This window comes from Zootoca vivipara, chromosome 1 (genome assembly GCF_963506605.1).
Source record: "Zootoca vivipara chromosome 1, rZooViv1.1, whole genome shotgun sequence".
Taxonomy (NCBI): Eukaryota; Metazoa; Chordata; class Lepidosauria; order Squamata; family Lacertidae; genus Zootoca; species Zootoca vivipara.
The window spans coordinates 72,520,921-72,542,567 of NC_083276.1; the positions used below are offsets into that span (position 1 = coordinate 72,520,921).

Here is a 21,647-nt window from a genome sequence, read left to right on the forward strand (position 1 = left end):
TAGAAACTGAAATATATAAGCTAGGTGCCAAATGGCACCATAAATCTAGGTAACAGTCACCACAACGAAATGTCTGTTCACCAGGGGGCTGGACTAGATTATCCTCGGGGTCCTTTGCAACCCTACAGTTCTATGATCTATGTTACACTGCTTGACAATTCACTTGTCCAGTTACATTGCTCTTACAACAATTCACTTGTCCTAGTGCAAGAAGGAGAAAAACACACAGTAGAAAGGGAAATGGTATTAATGATGGACTGAGGCAGAGGTTTTTAAATTGTGGTTGCCAACCTGGTGCCCAGAAATATCCACATAGTCACAATTGGACCCACACCAGTAGCAAAATGTGCCTGGGATTTCTAACACTGAATTCAACATGGTGCTAAGCGGGGTATGCACTTTCCCTTCCACTGAGCTTCCCCTCAAACCGCAGAGCAAATTGTGGGGGGCACAGGAGGAGCATGGGAAGTCCTGTTGCACAAGAGGGCTTTGTTCCACGCATGCAACAACTTAGTTCAGCATTTCTCAAACTTGGGAACCCAGCTGCTGTAGAACTAAACTCCCATCGTCTGCAACTAGCAATACCTGTGGTCAGGGATGGTGGGAATTGTAGTCCAACAACAGCTAGGGAGCCAAGTTTGAGAAACGCTTAGTTGAATCCTGCCCAATGCTGTTCTGCTACTGACAGTGTAAAAGAGCTTGCCAAATCATTGTGCAGATGCTAACATGCAGTTGAGGCATGCTTGGATTATTCAGTTGTGTGGAAAATGTCCAAAGAGGAAATTTGTACTGTATATTGTTGTTCAGAGATGTACAGTTTGACTTTCGAGCAGGGGCAAGTGAGAGCGCAGCCAGGAGTCCAAGGGTCAAGCTACACAATATTTTAAGCATGCTTTCGCTGCCACTTCCTCCATGCACCCCCACCCCAAAACAAACAGTGACCCAAATCTGGATCAGGATTACAGCCAATGGAAAGAAATTCTGTTTCTGTTTATCATCATTGCTTTGTTTCCAAACGTATGTTTGAGGAAGAATGCAAGCAATGGCAGTAACTAAATAGCTACGGTAGCAAGTGATACTTAGCTAGAATAAATTAATAGCTCATATGGCTGACCTCAAAAATGTATGTGTGTTTAATGTTTACAAGCCTTAAGCACACAAATTAAAGTTATTTAAACTGTTCTGAGTGTATGATTAAACAGGAAGGGTTTGGGGGTGGTTTAAGAAGCTAACATTAGCTGACCTATGGCCTGTGGGTCACCTACATCCCTTCTTGTGGCCTGCCTCTCTGTCTAATAGCAACCCAAGCTTCAGACTGAAGAAATCAAACAATAACTATGCCACAGAGAGATTATAATGGGTATAATGTTAATTAGATGCCGGTGTCTGCCCCACCCCAACCTCCTCCATTTGATATGGTGTGTTATTTCATTGAGACATCAGCTGCTTCCTTTTCTGCGAGGCTGAAATTCTAATTCTGGCAGTTTTGCATCTGATCCTGGAACCCTAATTTCCAATTGGATGTGTTTTGGACTGCAGCTCCCATCAACTCAAGCTATCATGGCAAATGATTGGTCTGGGACAATGGGAGCTGTAGCCCAAAACATCTAAAGGGCACTAAATCAGGGAAAGCTAACCTAGAGGACAAGCAAACATAGAGCAAGCAAAGGTTGTATCAATCTTATGTCCTCTTGTTCATGATTTTGAGGGACTCGGACTTCATCATTATCCTGAATTTTTGTTACTTCCAGGGCCTGTTGCTGGAATTGCTGCTTAGGCCTACTGTTCATTTGGAATGACTGAAGCACACTGTTGAGATATGATACATTTTATTGTACACACTGGGTGTATTTATTTTACAGATGATTTTTTCATTACTGGGTCTGTAACGTTAGTCAGATATGTGTGTTAAAGTTGCAGTAAAACCTGCATTATTTTCTGCATGGTCTGTCTTGCTACTGTATCACAGGCATTGACTTTTTGTTAACCTTTTAAGTTCTCTCTTCAGTTTCTTATCCCCTCACCACCAGCCCAGTTGGTTGGCACACATTAACATGAGAAACAATTTGTGATTGTCTAATATTAGCTACATTGTTTTACCAGGATATATATCCTGATTGCTTTCACTAGCCACATAGTTTGTTTTAAAGTATAAACAGCTGAGCCAGTGTATTAAAAGCACTAGGCTTCATTCTATGCCTAAAAGTTCGCCTTGGGGCCCAGGCTGACAATAGAAATTGTAGCAAGAAATACTGCACTTTTCTTTCTACCTAGCCAGAAATAATGGTGAAATTGAATTCCTAAGGGTTTGCATAGCTGCTTCCTTCATCTCTATTGTTTATTAGGTGGCAGGAGTGGAATGCAATCTGATATACAATCAGATTTTAACATGGTAACACCTACTTGTAAGTCAGCCTTGTAAGTCAACTCCTGAGGTTTTAGTTAACTAGACAGTTTAAAAAATTACCTGCCTGCTTTTTACTCATCAGAGGAGCCCATCTATGAGTGAAAAAACTGGCTAATAAAGAAGTTTGCAGCCCAGAAGCATTTAACTCTGCACTTTCTCCTCCTCCCCTGCCCCCCTGGTTGCTCTGTTTTTCTTCCCTCCTTAATAGGAAGAGGATTCAGGTTCACCTTTCCCCATTTTAACATGTATTGGTGTGCTTTGTTGCAGCGATGCACCTTCTGATCTGGGCTTTAGCCGCAACCCCCATTTTTATCTCCCCAGGGGAGCAGTGTGGGCAAATGAAAACAGCAGGCACTGCTGGAGTCAATGCAGGAGGTGTTTGACCACACTGTCAGAGAATGGAAGGGCTAGAATATTCCACTTTGTTAGCCCAGTTTGCTCTTAGGCTGGTGAAACAAAGTGCTCTGTCCCTGCTTTGCCAACCCAATATCAGTTGTCATATTGTGGAAGTGGCTTCTTCTGCAACAAGTATGGAAGCAATTTGGGCTGTCGAGGCAGAACCTTCTGTCCCCGCTTGGACAGCCCAGTCACTTGCCTGGAAGGAATTCTATGCTTTTGTTTATGTGGAATGCCTGGCTACCAGTGGTGACAAAGCAAGTGATTAAAGACTTTAATGGCGTAAGTGCATTACAATTCCCAACAAGTACATGTTCTTTCCAATTGTAAATTTCACCAAAAGGTGGAGCAGTTCTCCCTTAAGTTGCTCAACAATATGAAAATTATTTCCTGGGCGGGATCTTCAGCCAGAGGGTGATGCAGCCTCTTCTGAGCCTCAGCCTGGACTTTTCTTTGCCTACAATGCTCAGTTCTCCTGTTCCAACTCTGGAGTAGTGATATCTGTATATTTGAGAGTTAAATTAGGATTTCCTGTAATCTGACAATTGAGAGAACATGGCTTTATAGTGTATATGTGGAAACAAGTCTTTATGAACCACCCAATTTTTATTTTTTTTACAACAGATATTCCAGTCTTGCTGTATACAAAGTTTTGAGCCCACTACCCCATGCATACCTGTGATCCTTATATATTTCCCTGCTTGGTTGCCTGGAGGCAATGTAGAACCCACAGGTTACTCAGTTAGCAAGCAACTATTTACAAGACTAAAATCCTCCTGCCTTTATCATGTTTGCTGCTTTTTCTTTCTCTGCATAGAATGCTTTTTTTGTTTGTTTGTCTTATTTCCCCTATTTGGGCTACTCGAGTATTTGGTGCAATATGGCCTGGCTGCTACTGCACCATTAACCCCTTAATGTGCCTAGCTACCCTCCCCATCTGGGCTGTGAGGGTTGCTTTATTACTGGGTGCTTTTAAAGCATGGTATCTGACTGCTTGTCATCTGCCTCTGTCTTTACAGCTTCTGACTACAATTGTATTCTGAGCATTAGTGAAGAGGAAGCCAGGTTGAAAGCTCTGAATGAGTACCTCAGCACTCGTAGCTATATCCAGGGGTTCACATTTTCACATGCAGATGTGGAAGCTTTCAGGCAGCTTTCGGGCCCACCTGTGGACCAGCATTTCCATGTGGTTCGTTGGTACAGGCACATAGAAGCAATTTATGATGACAGCAGAGAAAAGCATGACTCCTGTAAACTCCAAACAAGTGAGTAATGGCAGGGGCTAGTGGGCAGCAAGTTAATGGCTGTCTTTATATATGAAAAAAAATTCCTATCCAAGAATATTATGTGATTTTATTTATTTATTTTTTAAAAGCTCCTACATTTGATAGCCATAGACTTCTGGGTCATTGCAACAAATAATCAGGCTCTGTTTCTTTCTTATTTAAAATATTATTTATTACATTTAAATCCTATTTTTCTGCCAATAAGTTCAGGGTGGTATAAAAGTTTCTCTCCTCCCCTCTGTTTAATCCTTACAACAACCTTGTGATGTAGGTTAGACTAAGAAGGTGTGACCAGCCCAAAGTTACCTTGTGAATTTCATGGCTCACACTGCACCCTCCCAGTCTCAGTCTTGCCGGAACAAATATGCTTTTGGTAGATGCTGGAAATAGTACAGCCCAAGGACCTGTCTGTTGTCAATAGGCAGGAAGTTCCAAAGTCTAGGTGCTGCCATACTAAAAGATGGATTTTGTTAATCAGCCTTGACTGAAGAGGCATCTGGTAAAATGCAACTGGTAAAACTGCTTATTTGACACAAATAGGGAAAAGGGGCAGTCTCTTAAGTTCATCTGTGGACATGAATTGTCAGAGGCTAAACTTAAGGTTTTCTCTTGATTGCAAACCCATGTTCAAAATGGCACCTGCAGTCTTGTTTTTAGTGCTGGTGTGTTTGGCTACAGCATTTGGCTACAGATTGCCCTCCAAGGACCCTACCGTGTTTCTCATATTATAAGACATGTCTTATATTTATTTTTTCCTCAAAAAAACACACTATGGCTTATTTTCAAGGGATGTCTTATTTTTTTCCTCCTCCTCCTGCTGCGGCTGGCATTGCTGCTGCACCTATCACTATGTCTTATTTTCGGGGTATGGCTTATATTCCTTGAATGCTTAAAAATCCTGCTATGGCTTATTTTATGGGTATGTCTTAAAATATGAGAAACAGGGTAGATAAGAAATAGGAAACCTGTGGCCTTATTTTTGAACTTCGGCTCCCATTATCACTCCTCATTGGCCATGGTGGCCAGGGTTGATGAGAGTAGTATCCTGGCAGGCCACAGTTTTCCCCATTCTTATCATAGAATTTTAGAGTTGGAAGGGACCCCAAGAGTTATCTAGTCCAACCCCCTGAAATGCAGGAACCTCAACTAAAGCATCCATGATAGATGGTCATCCAACCTCTGCTTTAAAATCTCAAATGAAGGAGAAAGCCCATTCCACCGTCGAACAACTCTTACTGCCAGAAAGCTCTTCCTTATGTTTAGTCAGAATCTTCTTTCTTGCAACTTGAAGCCATTGGTTGAATCCATGCAGTGCTCTAATAGTGTCAGAGAACAAGAAAGGAAAAGAGACTTTGTTACGTTATGTGAGAGTTTCCTCTGTAATGACAAACACGAATATACGCAAGTATTGTTAGTGGCTGCTTTCATACCTTCCAGAAAGCCCTGTCAATTCTATCTTCCTTATATTTCCTCAGGTGTTCAGTTGAGCTCTGTACTATGGAAGACTCATCCAGGTGTATTTCAAATACATTGTTTCCCTCAGAATATACTCAGATGGTCATTGTCAAGAGTGTGCCTTTTCAATTTGTTTAGTGGAACGTTGGCATTTTTCACCAGGGACACAAGAGGGTGAACTGGGAGAACTATAAACACCTCACTGAGCAAGCATCTTCATACTTTTGTTGAGGTGGTAGTGCATTTTATTAGCATTTGAAATACTTTCAGCTCCGTAGATAGAGTCTGAAAACAGAAGAGATCAGTGTGGTGTTTAGAAGTGCAGATAAGTATTGTACTTGGAACTAAAAATAAAAATGCAACAAACCAAGATAAAATAAATGTTTTAAACCTTTAAGCAGAAGATAGGAACTACTGTTGGTTTTATTTGGTGTCATTTTGAAGGTGTGTCACATAATGGTGAACACAGTGGAAGTGATTAGAATGATAGCTGTTGTTTCTGGCAGGAATATTTGAAAGTGCCTTTTGATTTGCCTGAATGAATGGTTTGGGTAGATTGTTGTATGATTTGTGGTTAAGGATATCATATTGTGGTTTACGCATTCTTCTTTCAGCCTTCTTATCTGGAGTCTTCTGGAGCAAGTTTTGATTCTGTGTGTTGGTTTAATCTTTTAGAAATTAACCTCCTTGGTGGCCATCCTTAATTCTATGTGTGTGTGTTTAAAAAGCAACCAAAAGGGCAGAATTAAATTGCTTTGTGTATGTTCTTTAAACTCAACCTTAAATCAATTATTTCCATAGTGAAGCCTTATTTAAGTGAGAAAGACATGTTTTTCTGGTTGCCAAATGGAAATACAGGGGTACCTCGGGTTACAAACGCTTCAGGTTACAAACTGCTAACCCAGAAATAGTACCTCAAGTTAAGAATCTTGCTTCAGGATGAGAACAGAAATTGTGCTCCGGCGGCGCAACGGCAGCAGGAGGCCCCATTAGCTAAAGTGGTGCTTCAGGTTAAGAACAGTTTCAGGATAAGAACAGACCTCCGGAATGAATTAAGTTCTTAACCAGAGGTACCACTGTAACTGGGAATCACAAATTATTGTCATCCTATAGCAAATTGCCCAGTGTTCTACCACTAAATCTCTATCTACCATCTGCCCAGTCCTGACATAAGCTATAGGAGGGAGAGGGTTCAGCTCTTTTCACTTGTACACCCCTTTTCTTCTTTAAATGGGACTCCCCTATTGCCCTCTTCATGATTGAGGCAGGGCAGAGGGAATTGCAGATAAAATGAAACCTGTGGAGAAATTATTTACTACTTGTATGCCGTACATACATGTGTCATTTTCCCCCCTGATGCTGATTAGGGTATTATTCTGTGTCCTGCATCAAACTTATTAATGCATTCTGAATCATATGTTTTCTTCATGAAACGGCCTTGTTGAAGTTTTCCTGTTTTAAGTATAGCACATATACTTTTTGTAGATGCAGTGCAAAGAGACATTCACATAGTCAAAGTGTTGATTTTGGAACACTCTAGGAAAGAACTTAATTAAGGCTACAATTCAGTGGATTCTTACTGGGACATATTCCTGAGAAAACATGCATAGGATCACAAATATAAATTCATGTAGATGAGGTGGTGTGGGGTATATATACATTGTTCATGCTATTCAGGGAGGAATTCAAGGTTTTGCAAGCATTTCAGCTTGCCAAATGGAATTATTCCCACCCCACTTTGCTGCATGCTACAGCTGACCCAATTTCATGGGGTGTGAGAGCAGGGTGTGGTGTGGAATGAGACCCCTTGTGTAAGTGGACGTCCTTGCACAGGCTTCCACTGACGGGACTCATTAGCTGAATCCTGCCCACATTTTCTAGATATCTGCGAGTTTTATGTCAACATCATAGCTTGGTGACTATATTCAAGAAGTTTTTTGCTCTGTCGTAAAGCAGTTCAATTTCTTCTCAGTGTAGGAGCTTATCACTCTTTTTTAGACTCCCTAAAAGTTGCAAGAACAGCATGTGCATGCGATATTTGGGAGGTGAGGAGGATGTTTTCACATTTTGCTGAAGCAGGAGTTCTTGTAGGAGTAAGTGCACTGAATCAGAGCCCTGAGAGTTGCTGTCACTTTCTGAAAGAAAGAAAAGTGGCATCAACAATGTCATGATGTACTCTGCATCAAAAACGTGGTGTTGTTTTTCAAATTGGATATTATTCTAGTATTCCTTCTGAGCTAATGACATAGACTTTTATAGCAAGGAAGCTCAGAATACCCTTTCTAGATTTGTTTTTCTTGGAAAATTATTACTAAATTTCTAAATCCTTTCTAGGTAAAAACAAGCGTACTCAGCCTCCCTGGTCTCCACCCCAAGGAACAACATTACCCAAACTCTGCCTATACAACAGTCTCACTCGCAATAAGGTACATTTTTTAATTTGTCTTTTCCAAGTGCTGTCTTTTGCATAGTGGAGTTAGTAGCAAGCTCATGGTTTCTGAACTGCTTTTCCTGTGGAACTCTGCCTGTACAAATTTGGGTGCTTCTAACTACTATGTCTCCTTTTCCTCCTAAGGATGTGTTTCAGCCCCAAGATGGCAACAGGGTGAAATGGTATTGCTGTGGTCCAACAGTGTATGATGCCTCCCACATGGGGCATGCAAGGTATGGCTGTGTCTGGGTAGCAAGTGCCTTGGGCAGTTGAAGAGCATAGCTATAAATGAATTTGTTACATCAAACTAATATTGCCATCTTTATAAAATCTCTAAAAAATCCAAAGTTTAGGAATAAACCTTCTTTTTTACTTATTGGCACCAATTAATGCTGTTGGAGGGCCATAACCAGGATGTTTCTTGTTCGTTTAAAGTGAATATGGTTGTGATCAGGACTATGGTTCTAGAGGGGAAAGTGTCTAGATCTTTCATCCTGTGCTTTTTCCCCCCAACTGAAATTGCTCTGAAGCTACTGTTTGACTTATGGCAGAGAGCAAAGATATGCACATATGTTTTAATCTCATCATCCCCCACCTCAGTGCAGCAGTCCTGATCAAATTCTTCCCCACTCCAGGCCCCACAATTTAACTATCAGAGATCCTGATCATGATTTTCTTCATCATCTCTAGTTTGGTCCTTTCTAATTAATATTTAGCTTCTCATAACAACTTCATATACTTATCCCACTTTATGATACAAATACAGATAATGGCATTGCTTTGAAATAACATAAAAATGAATGCCAAATTATTTGGGTTTTTAAAGGAAAGCTCTAAATGATTTGTTCAAATATCTGAATGAATTGTGGGTAGCAGGACAATGCAAGCTGAAAGCCAGGACTGCTATGTGTCGCCTTTCTTCACCACATACCCCGGTATTAATTTTGTATGCAGTGAAAACAGTTCATTACTTTTCAAAAGCAAAAATATAATGTGATGCTTCATGAATATAGTGGGCACATGTAAATGCTCCTGAGGTTTCAAAATCAATTTGTCTTTTGAATTATTGTAGATCATACATCTCATTTGATATCCTGAGAAGAGTTTTGAAAGACTATTTCAAATACGATGTCTTCTACTGTATGAATATCACAGATATAGATGACAAGGTAATTCCAAAGTGCTGTCATTTTATTAGCTTCAGGAATGAGACTAACAGATGAGATTATTTAACTTAGTTTTTAATCTAATTTAAATGTCTATCCCACCAATAAGTCAAATACTTTCTCTTTGAGGTTAATAATAATAATAATAATAATTTATTTATACCCCACCCATCTGGCTGGGTTTCCCCAGCCACTCTGGGCGGCTTCCAACAAAATATTAAAATACAATGGTCTGTTAAACATTAAAAGCTTCCCTATTCTTCTTCTTTCATCTTAATTCTTAATTCACTTCTTAATTCATACAATGCCATCAATGTACAAAATGCCTTTACATAGTAACATAGCAAAAAGACAGATCCCCATCCCAAGAAGCTTACCATCTAATTTTCAGAAGAAGAGGGTTGGAGAGACAGTGAGGAGAGGAGAGGAGAGGAGAGAAATACAGAGGCAAGATAATTGGGCAAATATGGACAAATGGGCTGAGGCTTTGTGTCAGTTCTTGCCCCCCCCCTTTTTTTGGAACTTTGGGAATGTTCTGTAAGATGAACACCAGTTCTAATTTTAATCTTCAAATTGTATACACTGTATGTGCTTCCTAAACATCTTTTAACTTTTGTGTTACAGATCATAAAAAGAGCAAGGCAAAACTATCTTTTTGAAAAATACACAGAGAAGCAGCCATCAGCAGCACAGCTACTTGAAGATGTCCAGATTGCCTCTGAGGTGAGCTCCTTGACCGTTCTCTTCCATACTTCATGTAGGCAGGAGACTGCTTCGGTGTCTGCCAACACCTTGGATCAGAGGAGGAATCAGCCAGCTGCTTGGCCCTTCTTCTTTTTTCTTTTTGTCCCTCTCTTCAGACTCTGTTCCATCATTGGCCACACGCACACTCTTTATATGAAGCCACCACTCTCTGTTCCTAGCAGGGCTGAAATCCTCAAGAGTCCTGCAAGACTCCAAAGACTTGTTCACACTTGGAAGCAGTGTCGCTTCTGCTGGGGACAACCAGAGCATTACATACCTTGGCTGCTCCCATTTCCAGCACATTGCCTTCATCCTGTCACTGGGACTAACTTCAGTTCATTGGCATTTCCCACATCCAATCATAACCTCCCCCCATGGAAGTGGACACCTTAGTTGTGTCTGCCAAAACCAGTTTGGAGAGAGACACCAAGCTTTAGTGTCCTAGCCTTATCACCTTTCCTGAGAATACTTTTTGCTGCTACTTTTCTCCCTACTGGCAATCAAACACATTTACTTTATTTGATCTGCAAACCAGAAGCATCAAATACAGTGGATGGTCATCAATACAACCATAACAAAAAAGAGGAAATTGGAAAGGGGTGGGGAGCACAAGATGCATGCACACAAATGGTGTCTTTCAAAATAGTGTAACAAAATAATAATCAAAGAGAGACAATTTTGACTCAGCACTCATCCTCCCTTTCATCATAGTGGACATAGTTTTGATGGCTGCAGCAAGGAACTTGTCTATATTTTTCTGCAATCTGCCATTAAAATAAAGATTATAAAATTCATCTGTGTTCCCCAAGTGTAGAGAATGTAGTGAAGAGATAAAATGGAAACTTGCCAGATATAAGATGTGGTTCTTATTATCCCATCAGTAGGGTCCCATTTTTATCTCCCCAGTATGTTATTTTTATATTGCTTTAAAAATGCAACATAGGAGAATGTGGGCTAATGTTTCAACTGAGCTGCTGTCACAAGGACAAACACTCAGGTGACAAGGCAACCCAGTAAACTTGTCTTCCATAACTGCTGATGGCAAAGAGTTTAACCTGGCCGTTGAGAATGCTGTCCTATATCTATGAAATTTGAGCAAATATTTCCATTCTTTCATATCCTGTGACTTTTTATAATTGCCTATAAGATTCCAAATTCTTCTGAAAAATGGATTATGAAAGCAGAATGTTATGTTTAAATAAAGATGTGTTAATTTTTAAAATTTGTGTAATATTGGGGACCAGAACGCTAGGTTTTTCCTGCAGTGGGATTTGTTGTCTTTAAGTCTGGAAGGGGAATGTCCTCATCTTTAATATGGTTGCTACCCATGAAAATGCCTGGTAATGACCCTCCTAACTATAGCATGTCTACATTCCATTTTAATTTTGAAACTCTATCCTGCAGATATTTGTTACTGCTTTACTCTGGAGATTTTGCTGAAAATTAAACACAAGAAAACTTCTAAGGAATATTTTATAAGATGGCTCTGATTTTATTAAGTGATGCTTATTTGTTGCCTTCAGTGTGGTTTTATGTATATTTCATTCATGTTTATTAAATCAGCCTTTTGCAGCTAAGCTACAAGAGACCACTGACCCTGATAAGAAACAGATGCTGGAAAGGATTCAGAGTGCAGTGAAGGCTGCTGTGGAACCTCTAGAAAGTGCACTGAAAAATAAACACTCTGAAGGTCAAGTCAGCAAACATGCTGAGGTCTGTACTGAGCGGCTGTTGTGCCCTTAAGCAAATTAAATAGTATCCTTGACTTCATTTAATATTTTAGAATGGGACTTTGCTTCATTGAAACCATTTATATCTGTGAGGTTACATAATTATTTAGTTACATTGGAGTGACTTAACTTTTTTGGCCCAAGGATCTTATTGACAGGCACATCTTTGAGGGTCCCATGGCAGCAGAGGCATGTATATATGCACTCATTCACGCACACACACACACACACACACACACCAGACATGTGCATGTGTACAAACACACACACTGTCTGTCTCAGCATTTCCAGTGCTTCCCTGTCTAGTGCTGGGGTAGGAGTGGTTTTAAAGAGCCATATTCCTGCTTTTGAGTGGATCATTCAAGAACAGATAGGGGAAATTTATTTCCCAATATATTACTGCTAAACACCACGGCACTAAGATTGGAGAGAAAACACACTGCCTATTATTTTAAGAGTAAAAGGTAGCACTTCCACCCCAGTGCTAAAAGTGTGTGTGTGTGTGTGTGTGTGTAAATGCTGCATTTTACTGTTAAAGAGCAGGCAAAGTCCTTCCTGATCAGGTGGGGGCAGATCCCCAGACTGGGTTAGCCACCCTTGATGAATATATTACTGCTCAGAGCATAGATCCAAAAAGTCACATGCACTCTTCTATGAATTCACAGTACAGTGGTACCCCGACTTACGAATTTAATGCGTTCCGAACGCACATTCGTAAGTCGAAAAAAATTGTAAGTCGAATCCCATAGAAATGCATTGGGAGAAAAAAATTTGTAAGTCGAAGCAACCCTATCTAAAAATTCAAAAAAATCCTATCTAAATCGCATCCAAGATAGCGGACGAAGCTCCGTTTGTAAGTAGAAACATTCGTAAGTAGAGGTACCACTGTATTTTTTTTTCCAGCCACCCCTTGCTTGTTCCCCTACAAAGTATCTTCTAAGGTCTGGAATCTTTGGGAGTAGCTTTCCAAGAAGTATGATAGGTTGTCTCCAGGTGGAAAAACTGGCAACATGCACTCAAGCTTTGGATCCTGGCCCAAATAAATTATATTATTTAATCACAATAAAGAACACTCTAGGCTTTATCTTGAATAAGTGTGTATTGCTGATAATTATGTGTTTTATATATAGATCTATAACTTATTTCCAGGTGCTATTGCAAGAAGCAAAAGATATACTCTCTGAGTGGCTGGACACTAGGTTGGGCAGTCAGGTGACTGACAATTCTATATTTTCAAAGCTCCCCAAATTCTGGGAAGAGGAATATCATAAAGATATGGCAGCTCTCAATGTAAGTATGCACATTGATTCAGCAAAATGTAAAAGCCCATGGAAATCTAGTGTTGTTGGTACTTATTTATTATAGTTTCCCTCTCTTGGAAGGCCTAGAAAGCAAACTTATAAAGCTTGTTTATAATTAATGGCTTCACAGATATATATTGATTTATCAAGATGACACACTAATACTTTTTTGCTGGCAGTCTGGTTAGGGCTCTCCCTAGCACTGTGTTTCAAGGTACATAAAATTGTTCTTCATACCTAGGAAGCTAGAACCATGCCAAGACACAAATCAAGACTGATTTTCCTTTCATCAGCAGTTAGAGCAATGATCATGCCTTTCTAACCTTACAGATTATGTTTCATGCTGAGCTCTTGGAAACTGCAGATATGCTTTCAGTATGGTTAGTTAGAGCAGATGCCTAGAAAGGCTGGGCTTCTGTGTTCCGTTTCTGCCCATTAGTGTGTATGCTTGTTTATTTAATTTGCTAATAATAGTAATAGGACTTACTGTATTAGTTGCTTGTTACCTAAAAAAGGTTTCCAAGTAAGTTATATTTCAAAATATAAGCATAAGTACATTGTACCATAAAGGGAGCACACAAGGGCAGGAGAATGAGGGAAAGCCCCATTGTGTAAGCCAGTCATTCCCAAACTCGGCCCTCCAGATGTTTTGGGACTACAACTCCCATCATCCTTAGCTAACAGGACAAGTGGTCAGGGATGGTGGGAATTGTAGTCCCAAAACATCTGGAGAGCCAGGTTTGGGGATGCCTGGTGTAAGCAGACATTATTGCTCATGGCTTCCACTGATAGGACTCAGTTGAAACCTGCCCATGAGTTTAAGCAGGCCCCTGAACACCTATACTTTAATGTTCATTGGAAGCGCAACCCAAAGGGAAGGTGCCACTACAATTAAAGCTCTGGTCTTATTGGGCATAAGATAAATCTCAGGAGCATTCAGCAAATCTCTTCAACAAGTCCCTGTTAATTTTGCCACTTGCCTAGTTTTTTATATACAAATATAGAACTAATTGCAAAGGAAAGATGTTGAGAGAGTCTGGTACAAGAAGGGTTGTTAAACGGAGCATATATATTATTTTGTTTGCTTGCTTCTAGGTATTACCTCCAGATGTCTTAACACGTGTTAGTGAATATGTACCAGAAATTGTGGACTTTGTCCAAAGGATTGTAGATAATGGATATGGGTGCGTATAGATTTGTCTCACATTTTACGTGTAATGTAAATCAAAAGAAAATCATCACATGCAGCTCTATGTGTGCTTCACATGTAAGCAGCCCAAATTCTGTTCTAATTAAACCTTTGCCATCAGATCTGAAGGCACAACAAGGCCATATGATGGGTGGCCTAATGGAAAGCCATTTTATTTTTGGGCAGTCTCAAAGATGATGTTTCTACATGTTTTGTGTTACTAGAGCTTCCAAAATCATTAGTAGTCTCCCATCCAGCATACTTCGAGTAAATCCCATTGAACTTGCCCATCGTGGAAAGCAGCAGAAGAAATTCACCTTTAAATACAGTAGTTCCTATCCAACTGGTGAAATGTATCCACTAATGGATAAGGTGTCACACTTTCTTCTTCTTCTGGCCAATTTCACCCTCCTCTTTGCAGGTCCCACCTCCTCCTGAAAATCTGTTCTAGAAGGTTGGGGAGCACTTCAAAACAGTTTTTCAGGGATGATGAGGGCTTCATTGAGAGGCTTTAGCAAAAATTGCACCAACATCTCCTTGATCACCACATACTTCATGCTAGAGCAACAGTGAATGGAGGACACATTGCATTCCACCCAATAGTAGTAAAGTATCTGAAACTCTAGAACACTTGGTACAATTGTGCTTTTTGTCTTCTAGTTATGTGTCCAATGGCTCTGTCTATTTTGATACCATGAAATTTGATGCATCTGAGAAACACTCCTATGCCAAGTTGGTTCCTGAAGCTGTGGGTGATCAAAAAGCACTTCAAGAGGGTGAAGGTAATATTACTGTCAGTCAGGGGCTTTCCAGTGCATAAGGTAAAGGTAAAGGGACCCCTGACCATTAGGTCCAGTCGTGACCGACTCTGGGGTTGCGCGCTCATCTCGCATTATTGGCCGAGGGAGCCGGCGTATAGCTTCCAGGTCATGTGGCCAGCATGACAAAGCCGCTTCTGGCAAACCAGAGCAGCACATGGAAACGCCGTTTACCTTCCCGCTGTAGCGGTTCCTATTTATCTACTTGCATTTTGACATGCTTTCGAACTGCTAGGTTGGCAGGAGCTGGGACCAAGCAACGGGAGCTCACCCCGTCACAGGGATTCGAACTGCCGACCTTCTGATCAGCAAGCCCTAGGCTCAGTGGTTTAACCACAGCGCCACCTGGGTCCCTAACTTCCAGTGCATACACAGATGCAATTTTAAGATTCCTTTCTGAAGGTTACAAATGTTCTTCCTCTTGTTCTTCACAGGTGACCTGAGTATCTCAGTGGATCGTTTAAGTGAGAAGCATTCTCCAAATGACTTTGCTTTGTGGAAATCCTCCAAACCAGGCGAGCCTTCGTGGGATTCCCCTTGGGGAAAAGTAAGGACTGTGACTTGGATCAAACATTCCAGCTGCATGGTTGGAAAATGCTTGTGCTCACATGGAAGGAGGGAGTGGTTGTTTCCCCTCTTTGTCTTTAGTGCCCTATGTCCCCAGTTGTCTAGAACCAGTTTTTATGGGATAAGGTTTGGCTGTAGACCAGGAAGGGGGGATTATGCAGAAGGATCTTTGCATCGAATCCACTATTACTGTGCTCTCTATGCACAGTTTTATATGGAGACTAAAAGTAAGTATATTCCATAATATATTCCATAATATGTAGCCCACGCTGAAGACATCTCCTGCCGTTACTCTTTTAAATCATGGGGATACAGGTCGTATCTTAAGATGCAGGCTGACATCATAAAGGACAGATAACTTAAATGTCCTGCCAAAGCATTATGGCCTGGGGCCTCTTGATTCTTAATAATGTTCTGCATCTAATCAAGTCATTGGCACTGATAGGATTCTAAAATTTAAATAATAGTTGGCAGGGGTATCTATTATTCCCTTGTAGAAATTTCCACTGAAATGTGCTTTTCAACATATTGTATTATTTTTCTCCTCTAATCCAGTAATTTTTGTAGTCAAAACTCCCCCTCCCCACGATAACTACACTCTATCCTGCTTTGTTAGAGCCTGAACCCCTGGCTTATTGCCCTTGCCCCTTTTTCATAGCTGTGCTGTCCTTCTACTGAGTTATTTTTTGTTGAAATCTGGTGCCCAAAACCAAACATATTCCAGCTGATGTTTTACCCAGTGCTAAGTAATATATGTAAACGGAGTTTCCGTGCACTGCTCTGGTTCGCCAGAAGCAGCTTAGTCATGCTGGCCACAAGACCCGGAAGCTGTACGCCGGCTCCCTCGGCCTATAGAGCGAGATGAGCGCCGCAACCCCAGAGTCGTCCGCGACTGGACCTAATGGTCAAGGGTACCTTTACATTTACTTTTAAACACTATATCATGTGTTGTTGTTCATCTGAAGTTGAATTTACCTAAATTTAAGACCTGCTAAGGAACAGGTGATTGTTTATTATGTCTTCGTATGTAAAACCACAGAATTTAAAGAGGATGATTCCCCCTGCCCAATGACTGTGTATCTGATGGGATACCACAGTTGGGACTAATACATACACACTTGCATGCACACACTCTAAAAACTAAATCTCATGGTTTTATCAAGAGTCTCTACTTTCAATTAAATTTAGTCAGTTTAGGAACCTCTCCTGGGGGATAAAAATTGTGAAATGAAAACATAGGTGAGAATGTGATGTGTTGCCTACAAAGTAATACTGAAAAACTTCTTTTAAAACAATTTAATTTCCCTCAGTGGTGATTTTAAGATGATTTGTCTTGAATTTTGCCATGCACTGATATTCTATCAGTCGTTTTTAGAGTGTAGCTTTTGATTGACTATTTCTTGTGCACACTGACCTTGTAAAGCCGGATTATTGATTCAGTGCAAAGATTGCCTTAACTGAAGTGCTCCAACAGCAGAGCATGCAGAACTAAGTTCAAGCTGCAAGACAGAAGTTCTGCATTAAAATATCTACTATTAAATCCAGTTAATGAACAATAATGGGTTCAATAACTGGGGAGAACTTTCCTGAACATCATTAATAACCTACTTTATTTCAAAACAGGGCCGTCCAGGATGGCATATTGAATGTTCTGCAATGGCCGGGTCCATTCTAGGAGATTCTATGGACATACATGGAGGAGGCTTTGATCTTCGGTTCCCTCATCATGACAATGAGTTGGCACAATCTGAGGCAGGTGCTCCCATGTTCTAATTCTTACCATGCTCTGATACCTGAGTTGGATGTTTCCCAACTAATACTTCAGAGAGCACAGAAGTAATAATTAAATTAAGTAGGCTCTGTTGGCTGTCAAAGGAAAAAATATTATCAAATGTTCACATAAGCAGACTGAAAATAAAAACAGTGCTACTGTTGCTACACTTGGCTTTAAGTGATACTATACTTTAAAATTATCTCAAGTTCTACTTGTAAATATCAGACAATAGTGCTTTTTAAATTCATGCGTTCCTGCTGTTTTATTTTACAATTCAGACATCATGGAAAACCATAGTGAAGCTTCCTACACTATGGCTTGGTGTGATGTCTGAATGGGTTGGGTGTAGAGCCTAGGGGTCATGCATTTCCTCCTCCCCTCATGCACAAACTACTTCTTTCCCTAGCTTGTCAGGTCCACATCTTTTATACATTCTTCTCACACAGTGATTCCCTTCCTAGTCAGGCAAAGAATAGTTTGCCATTGCATCGAGACTGACAAACTATGGTTTGTGTTTGCTATTGAAACCAGACTTGGGAGTAGGTTTCTGGGCTAGAAGGCAAGTGCAAATCCTGGTAAATTGCAGGAATAGGCAGCATGGTGCCCTCCATATGTTTTGGACAACAACTTCCATCATTCCTTTTTGATTCAAAAAATAGAATTATAATTGACATTATGGTGTCTTAACTTTGGGAGGCAGTGGTAGTGAGTAGCAACTGCCACAAAAAGAGCCCCATTTGTAAGGCAACTATCACTAGGAAAAGAGACCCAGGGGCTGTGTCTTGGGGTCACAATGGCGGAAACATTATACAGGATCTGAAGGTGTTGCTCTGTCAAAGGGTTTGGATTCTAGAGGCTCCCTCCTTCAGTAGTGGCAGAATGGCACCTTCCCCTGACTACCTACTTAGTTAAATAAAAAACATTCCTTCAGTAGCACCTTAAAGACCAACTAAGTTTATATTTTGGTATGAGCTTTCGTGTGCATGCACACTTCTTCAGATACACTAGAAACAGAAGTGTCAGAGTGTATCTGAAGTTTCTAGTGTATCTGAAGAAGTGTGCATGCACACGAAAGCTCATACCAAAATATAAACTTAGTTGGTCTTTAAGGTGCTACTGAAGGAATGTTTTTTATTTTGCTTCGACTCAGACCAACACGGCTACCTACCTGTACTTAGTTAAATTAGCTTTCTCTTTATGAGGTTTATCCTATTGTCTGAAGTGGTTATCGCTTCCAAACTGCACCTCCTTTCTTTATCTACATAGATTTGCTGCCACCTTCTCTGAAGAGAATGGGAAGGTCCTTTGTTGTGGTGTTGGAGGCAGGGAAAGGAGTGCTTTGTGTGTATTTAGGAACTTCCTTAACTTCATGTGATCTTCAGATTGAGGCAGTGGTGTTGAAACTAGTTTCCTCACTCCAGCGGTGTAATCTTGTGGCTCGGCTGAAGTTGCAGTTGCTTGGCATAGGTTGCCTTCTTTAACCCCCCAAGGTTAAGAAAAGTGTTGCTGCAGTTTGAAGCAGTGATGACTAGATTCAGGAATGCTCGCTTGCTCTGAGGTGAGCTGGAGCACCATGAGAAATGAAGCCTATCTGTTTGATGCGTCCATCAGAGGAGGGAGGTTCAGTGACGCATTGGTCCCTTCTCCACTCTCCAGCACAGTTCTGACCCTGGGAAAAGGGAGCAATGAGAGGCCTACTAACTGGGCTATTTTGGAGTCACAGGGAAGGTCCCGGCCTATTTCTCTGAGAGCTGCTTAAGGAAAATAATAATTATAAATATGGAAGCACAACTACTGCAAAACACATACATATAGTGTCTATCAATCTCATAAAGTCAAGGGGAAATTCCACTCTGTAGCCTCTTAAATACTTCCCAGCCTCTTCTGCTGTTTGAGAAAGAATATTTTATAGATTTTTGACTGCCAAGTGAAATGTACCTCCACTTTGCCTTCAGTTTTTATCCACAGCAAAAAAAAGGGGGGGCAAGGTATCCAGAATTTGGAAAATACTGATGTTAGGAGTCCATAATTCAATCAATAATATGTGTAATGGTAGATAATTCATCCTACAGTGGTATCATGTTTCAAACTGAAGAGAAAAGTGTTTTGGGGGAGTGGGGCTGGGTAAATGGGAGATTGGAGCATTGTTTTTCTCTCTCCCTCCCTGTACAGCTGTAATCTACTAGATATCTGTATTATATGATCTTCCCCCATATGTTTTTAGGCATACTTTGAAAATGATCACTGGGTTCGCTATTTCCTCCACACCGGGCACCTGACAATTGCTGGTTGTAAAATGTCCAAATCTTTGAAAAACTTTATTACAATAAAAGATGCACTTAAAAAGCACACAGGTAAGATATAAATATATATATATATATTTAAGGAGGGAACACTTTCCATTATTTTATTTTTTTAAATCATTTTTGAAACAGCTAATGATTAATCTGACTGATTTTTTTTCATGTATGAAAATTTCTTTTCTATTGTCTTTGGCACCATGGTTTCTGCCGTAGTCCCATATCATCCTACATTTTTCCATTTTCTTTTTAAAACTCTCAACAGCTCGGCAATTACGGCTGGCTTTTCTAATGCATTCCTGGAAGGATACACTAGACTATTCCAACAACACCATGGAGTCCGCTATTCAGTATGAGAAATTCATGAATGTAAGTTCACTTCCCCTCTTCACGTTTTTCCGCTGTACAATTTTTGGGTTGTAATAATGTGATGTACCAGGTGTTTTCTTCTGCTGTCTATATATGTGTATGTGCTCAGGTTTAGCAGGTTGGCCTGTTGTTTTATTAATCTCTTACCAGATCTGCACCCCACAATTCTAGGCTTTGCAAACCATTTTTAAAAGCTCCTGTATCCATTCACCAATTCTCTCATCCCCAAATCTGCTCAAAACAACTTGGTCAGCCTGTTCTGTGTGGTTGATATATCCTATATTCGCATATATATTGTCTTAAAACAATAGTAACCAACAGGAAACTTTGTAGTAGTAGGAAGTTAAAAAAAAGATCTCTCTTGGAAAGGTATGCTTCAGACTGTAATGGAAAGTGGGGGGGGGGGGGAGAAGCAGGATATAGGTCATCATTATCCTGTTTTTGCATGAGACTTGATGAAGGGTCTTGAATTTCGTTAATCGCAAACACCGTTAGCTTTTTTTGTTAATGTGTCATATCATATTATGCTAAGTCACAGCATAGACAAAAATCAGCTTGACAGCAGGTAATAGAAAAGTTGCTTTTCTTGGCAGATGCAGGGTATATCTTGTTCTTGGCTGAAAGTGAGTCTGATATGAGTATTGAAATAGCTAACTGGACAGTATACTTTGCAACAGGAAGACTTCAGATTGTGGGCTCTTTCCCTCCCCCTTTTAGGAGTTCTTTTTAAATGTGAAGGACATCCTTCGGGCCCCCGCTGATGTGACAGGCCAGTTTGAAAAATGGGAAAACCAGGAAATAGAGCTGAATAAAAGGTGAGTGAGAAACCTGTTTTCCCCCTCCTGTCTTCATGAATAGGCATTTGTATATTCATGGTAATGGATCCCATTTTTCAAACTGGCATTTCCTTTTGGTGCAAGCAAGGTCCTGATAATGTTGCATTTCTCCAACACTTTCTCCTGGGCCTCAGTTATTTGTTAATTCACATAGCAATCAGACTGCTTGTGGTGGAGATCCTAGATCCTTTCACGTGCTTTCTCACTATTTTTTTTTTTAGTTCTTCACATAGATTTGTTTTCTTCCTTATTTTTACTATACACACTCACGCTGCATCCCAAAAGCTAAATTCTGAAACCGGCCTAAATTAGGAACATGAAACAACTCTGTATCAATGTATTTTGCATACATTATTCTGTCATGCATGAGAAAATAGAGCTCTGGGGGCTATTAAAGGCAGATCCCTGACACTGGGAATTTCCTCTACCCTTTCTTGGCTTCTGCAATTTATTATGCACTGACCACACATTTCTTATTTTTGTTTTCATAACCTCAGGGATTAGAAATGGTTGTTTTAAAATACCTGAAAACCAAACTTCTCAGAATGTACTCAGTCTCATTAGACTTGACTTATTGGCTTGTGGATTGCAGCTAGATACCTACATTTTCTATTCAAACCCTGATGCTTTTAATGGCTGTATTAGGATGTCAAGGTAAACTATGGTTAATTGTGAAAACAACCCACAGGGAACCTCAGACTTGCATACACTCCCCTTTTCTTTTGCATCTGGTTTTGATTAACCGCAGCTTAGCCCTGCATCCAAACCTTAAACTGTGGTTTAACTAATTATCATTGATTGGAACAATCCAACTTTCATAACTCATGATGTAAAGTTGGTTTGTTTGAAGCAAGCCATAGTTGACCACAGTTTGTCTG

At 40.3% G+C, this 21,647-nt stretch overlaps 1 protein-coding gene across 2 annotated transcripts in view; it reads left to right on the forward strand.

The window, feature by feature from the left end:
• Positions 1 to 21,647, forward strand: part of CARS1 (cysteinyl-tRNA synthetase 1) — a 34,822-nt gene that overhangs the window by 3,101 nt on the left and 10,074 nt on the right. Inside the window, exons 2-15 of one of the 2 annotated variants that reach the window (XM_035120836.2) lie at positions 3,823 to 4,068; positions 7,879 to 7,970; positions 8,120 to 8,208; positions 9,048 to 9,144; positions 9,766 to 9,864; positions 11,449 to 11,598; positions 12,765 to 12,905; positions 14,012 to 14,100; positions 14,766 to 14,887; positions 15,358 to 15,470; positions 17,114 to 17,242; positions 19,489 to 19,618; positions 19,830 to 19,933; positions 20,651 to 20,748. In XM_035120836.2, the coding sequence (XP_034976727.2) occupies positions 3,823 to 4,068; positions 7,879 to 7,970; positions 8,120 to 8,208; positions 9,048 to 9,144; positions 9,766 to 9,864; positions 11,449 to 11,598; positions 12,765 to 12,905; positions 14,012 to 14,100; positions 14,766 to 14,887; positions 15,358 to 15,470; positions 17,114 to 17,242; positions 19,489 to 19,618; positions 19,830 to 19,933; positions 20,651 to 20,748 (1,699 nt within the window). The remainder of the gene's footprint in view (positions 1 to 3,822; positions 4,069 to 7,878; positions 7,971 to 8,119; positions 8,209 to 9,047; positions 9,145 to 9,765; positions 9,865 to 11,448; positions 11,599 to 12,764; positions 12,906 to 14,011; positions 14,101 to 14,765; positions 14,888 to 15,357; positions 15,471 to 17,113; positions 17,243 to 19,488; positions 19,619 to 19,829; positions 19,934 to 20,650; positions 20,749 to 21,647) is intronic. The other variant, XM_035120845.2, reaches the window with a different exon arrangement.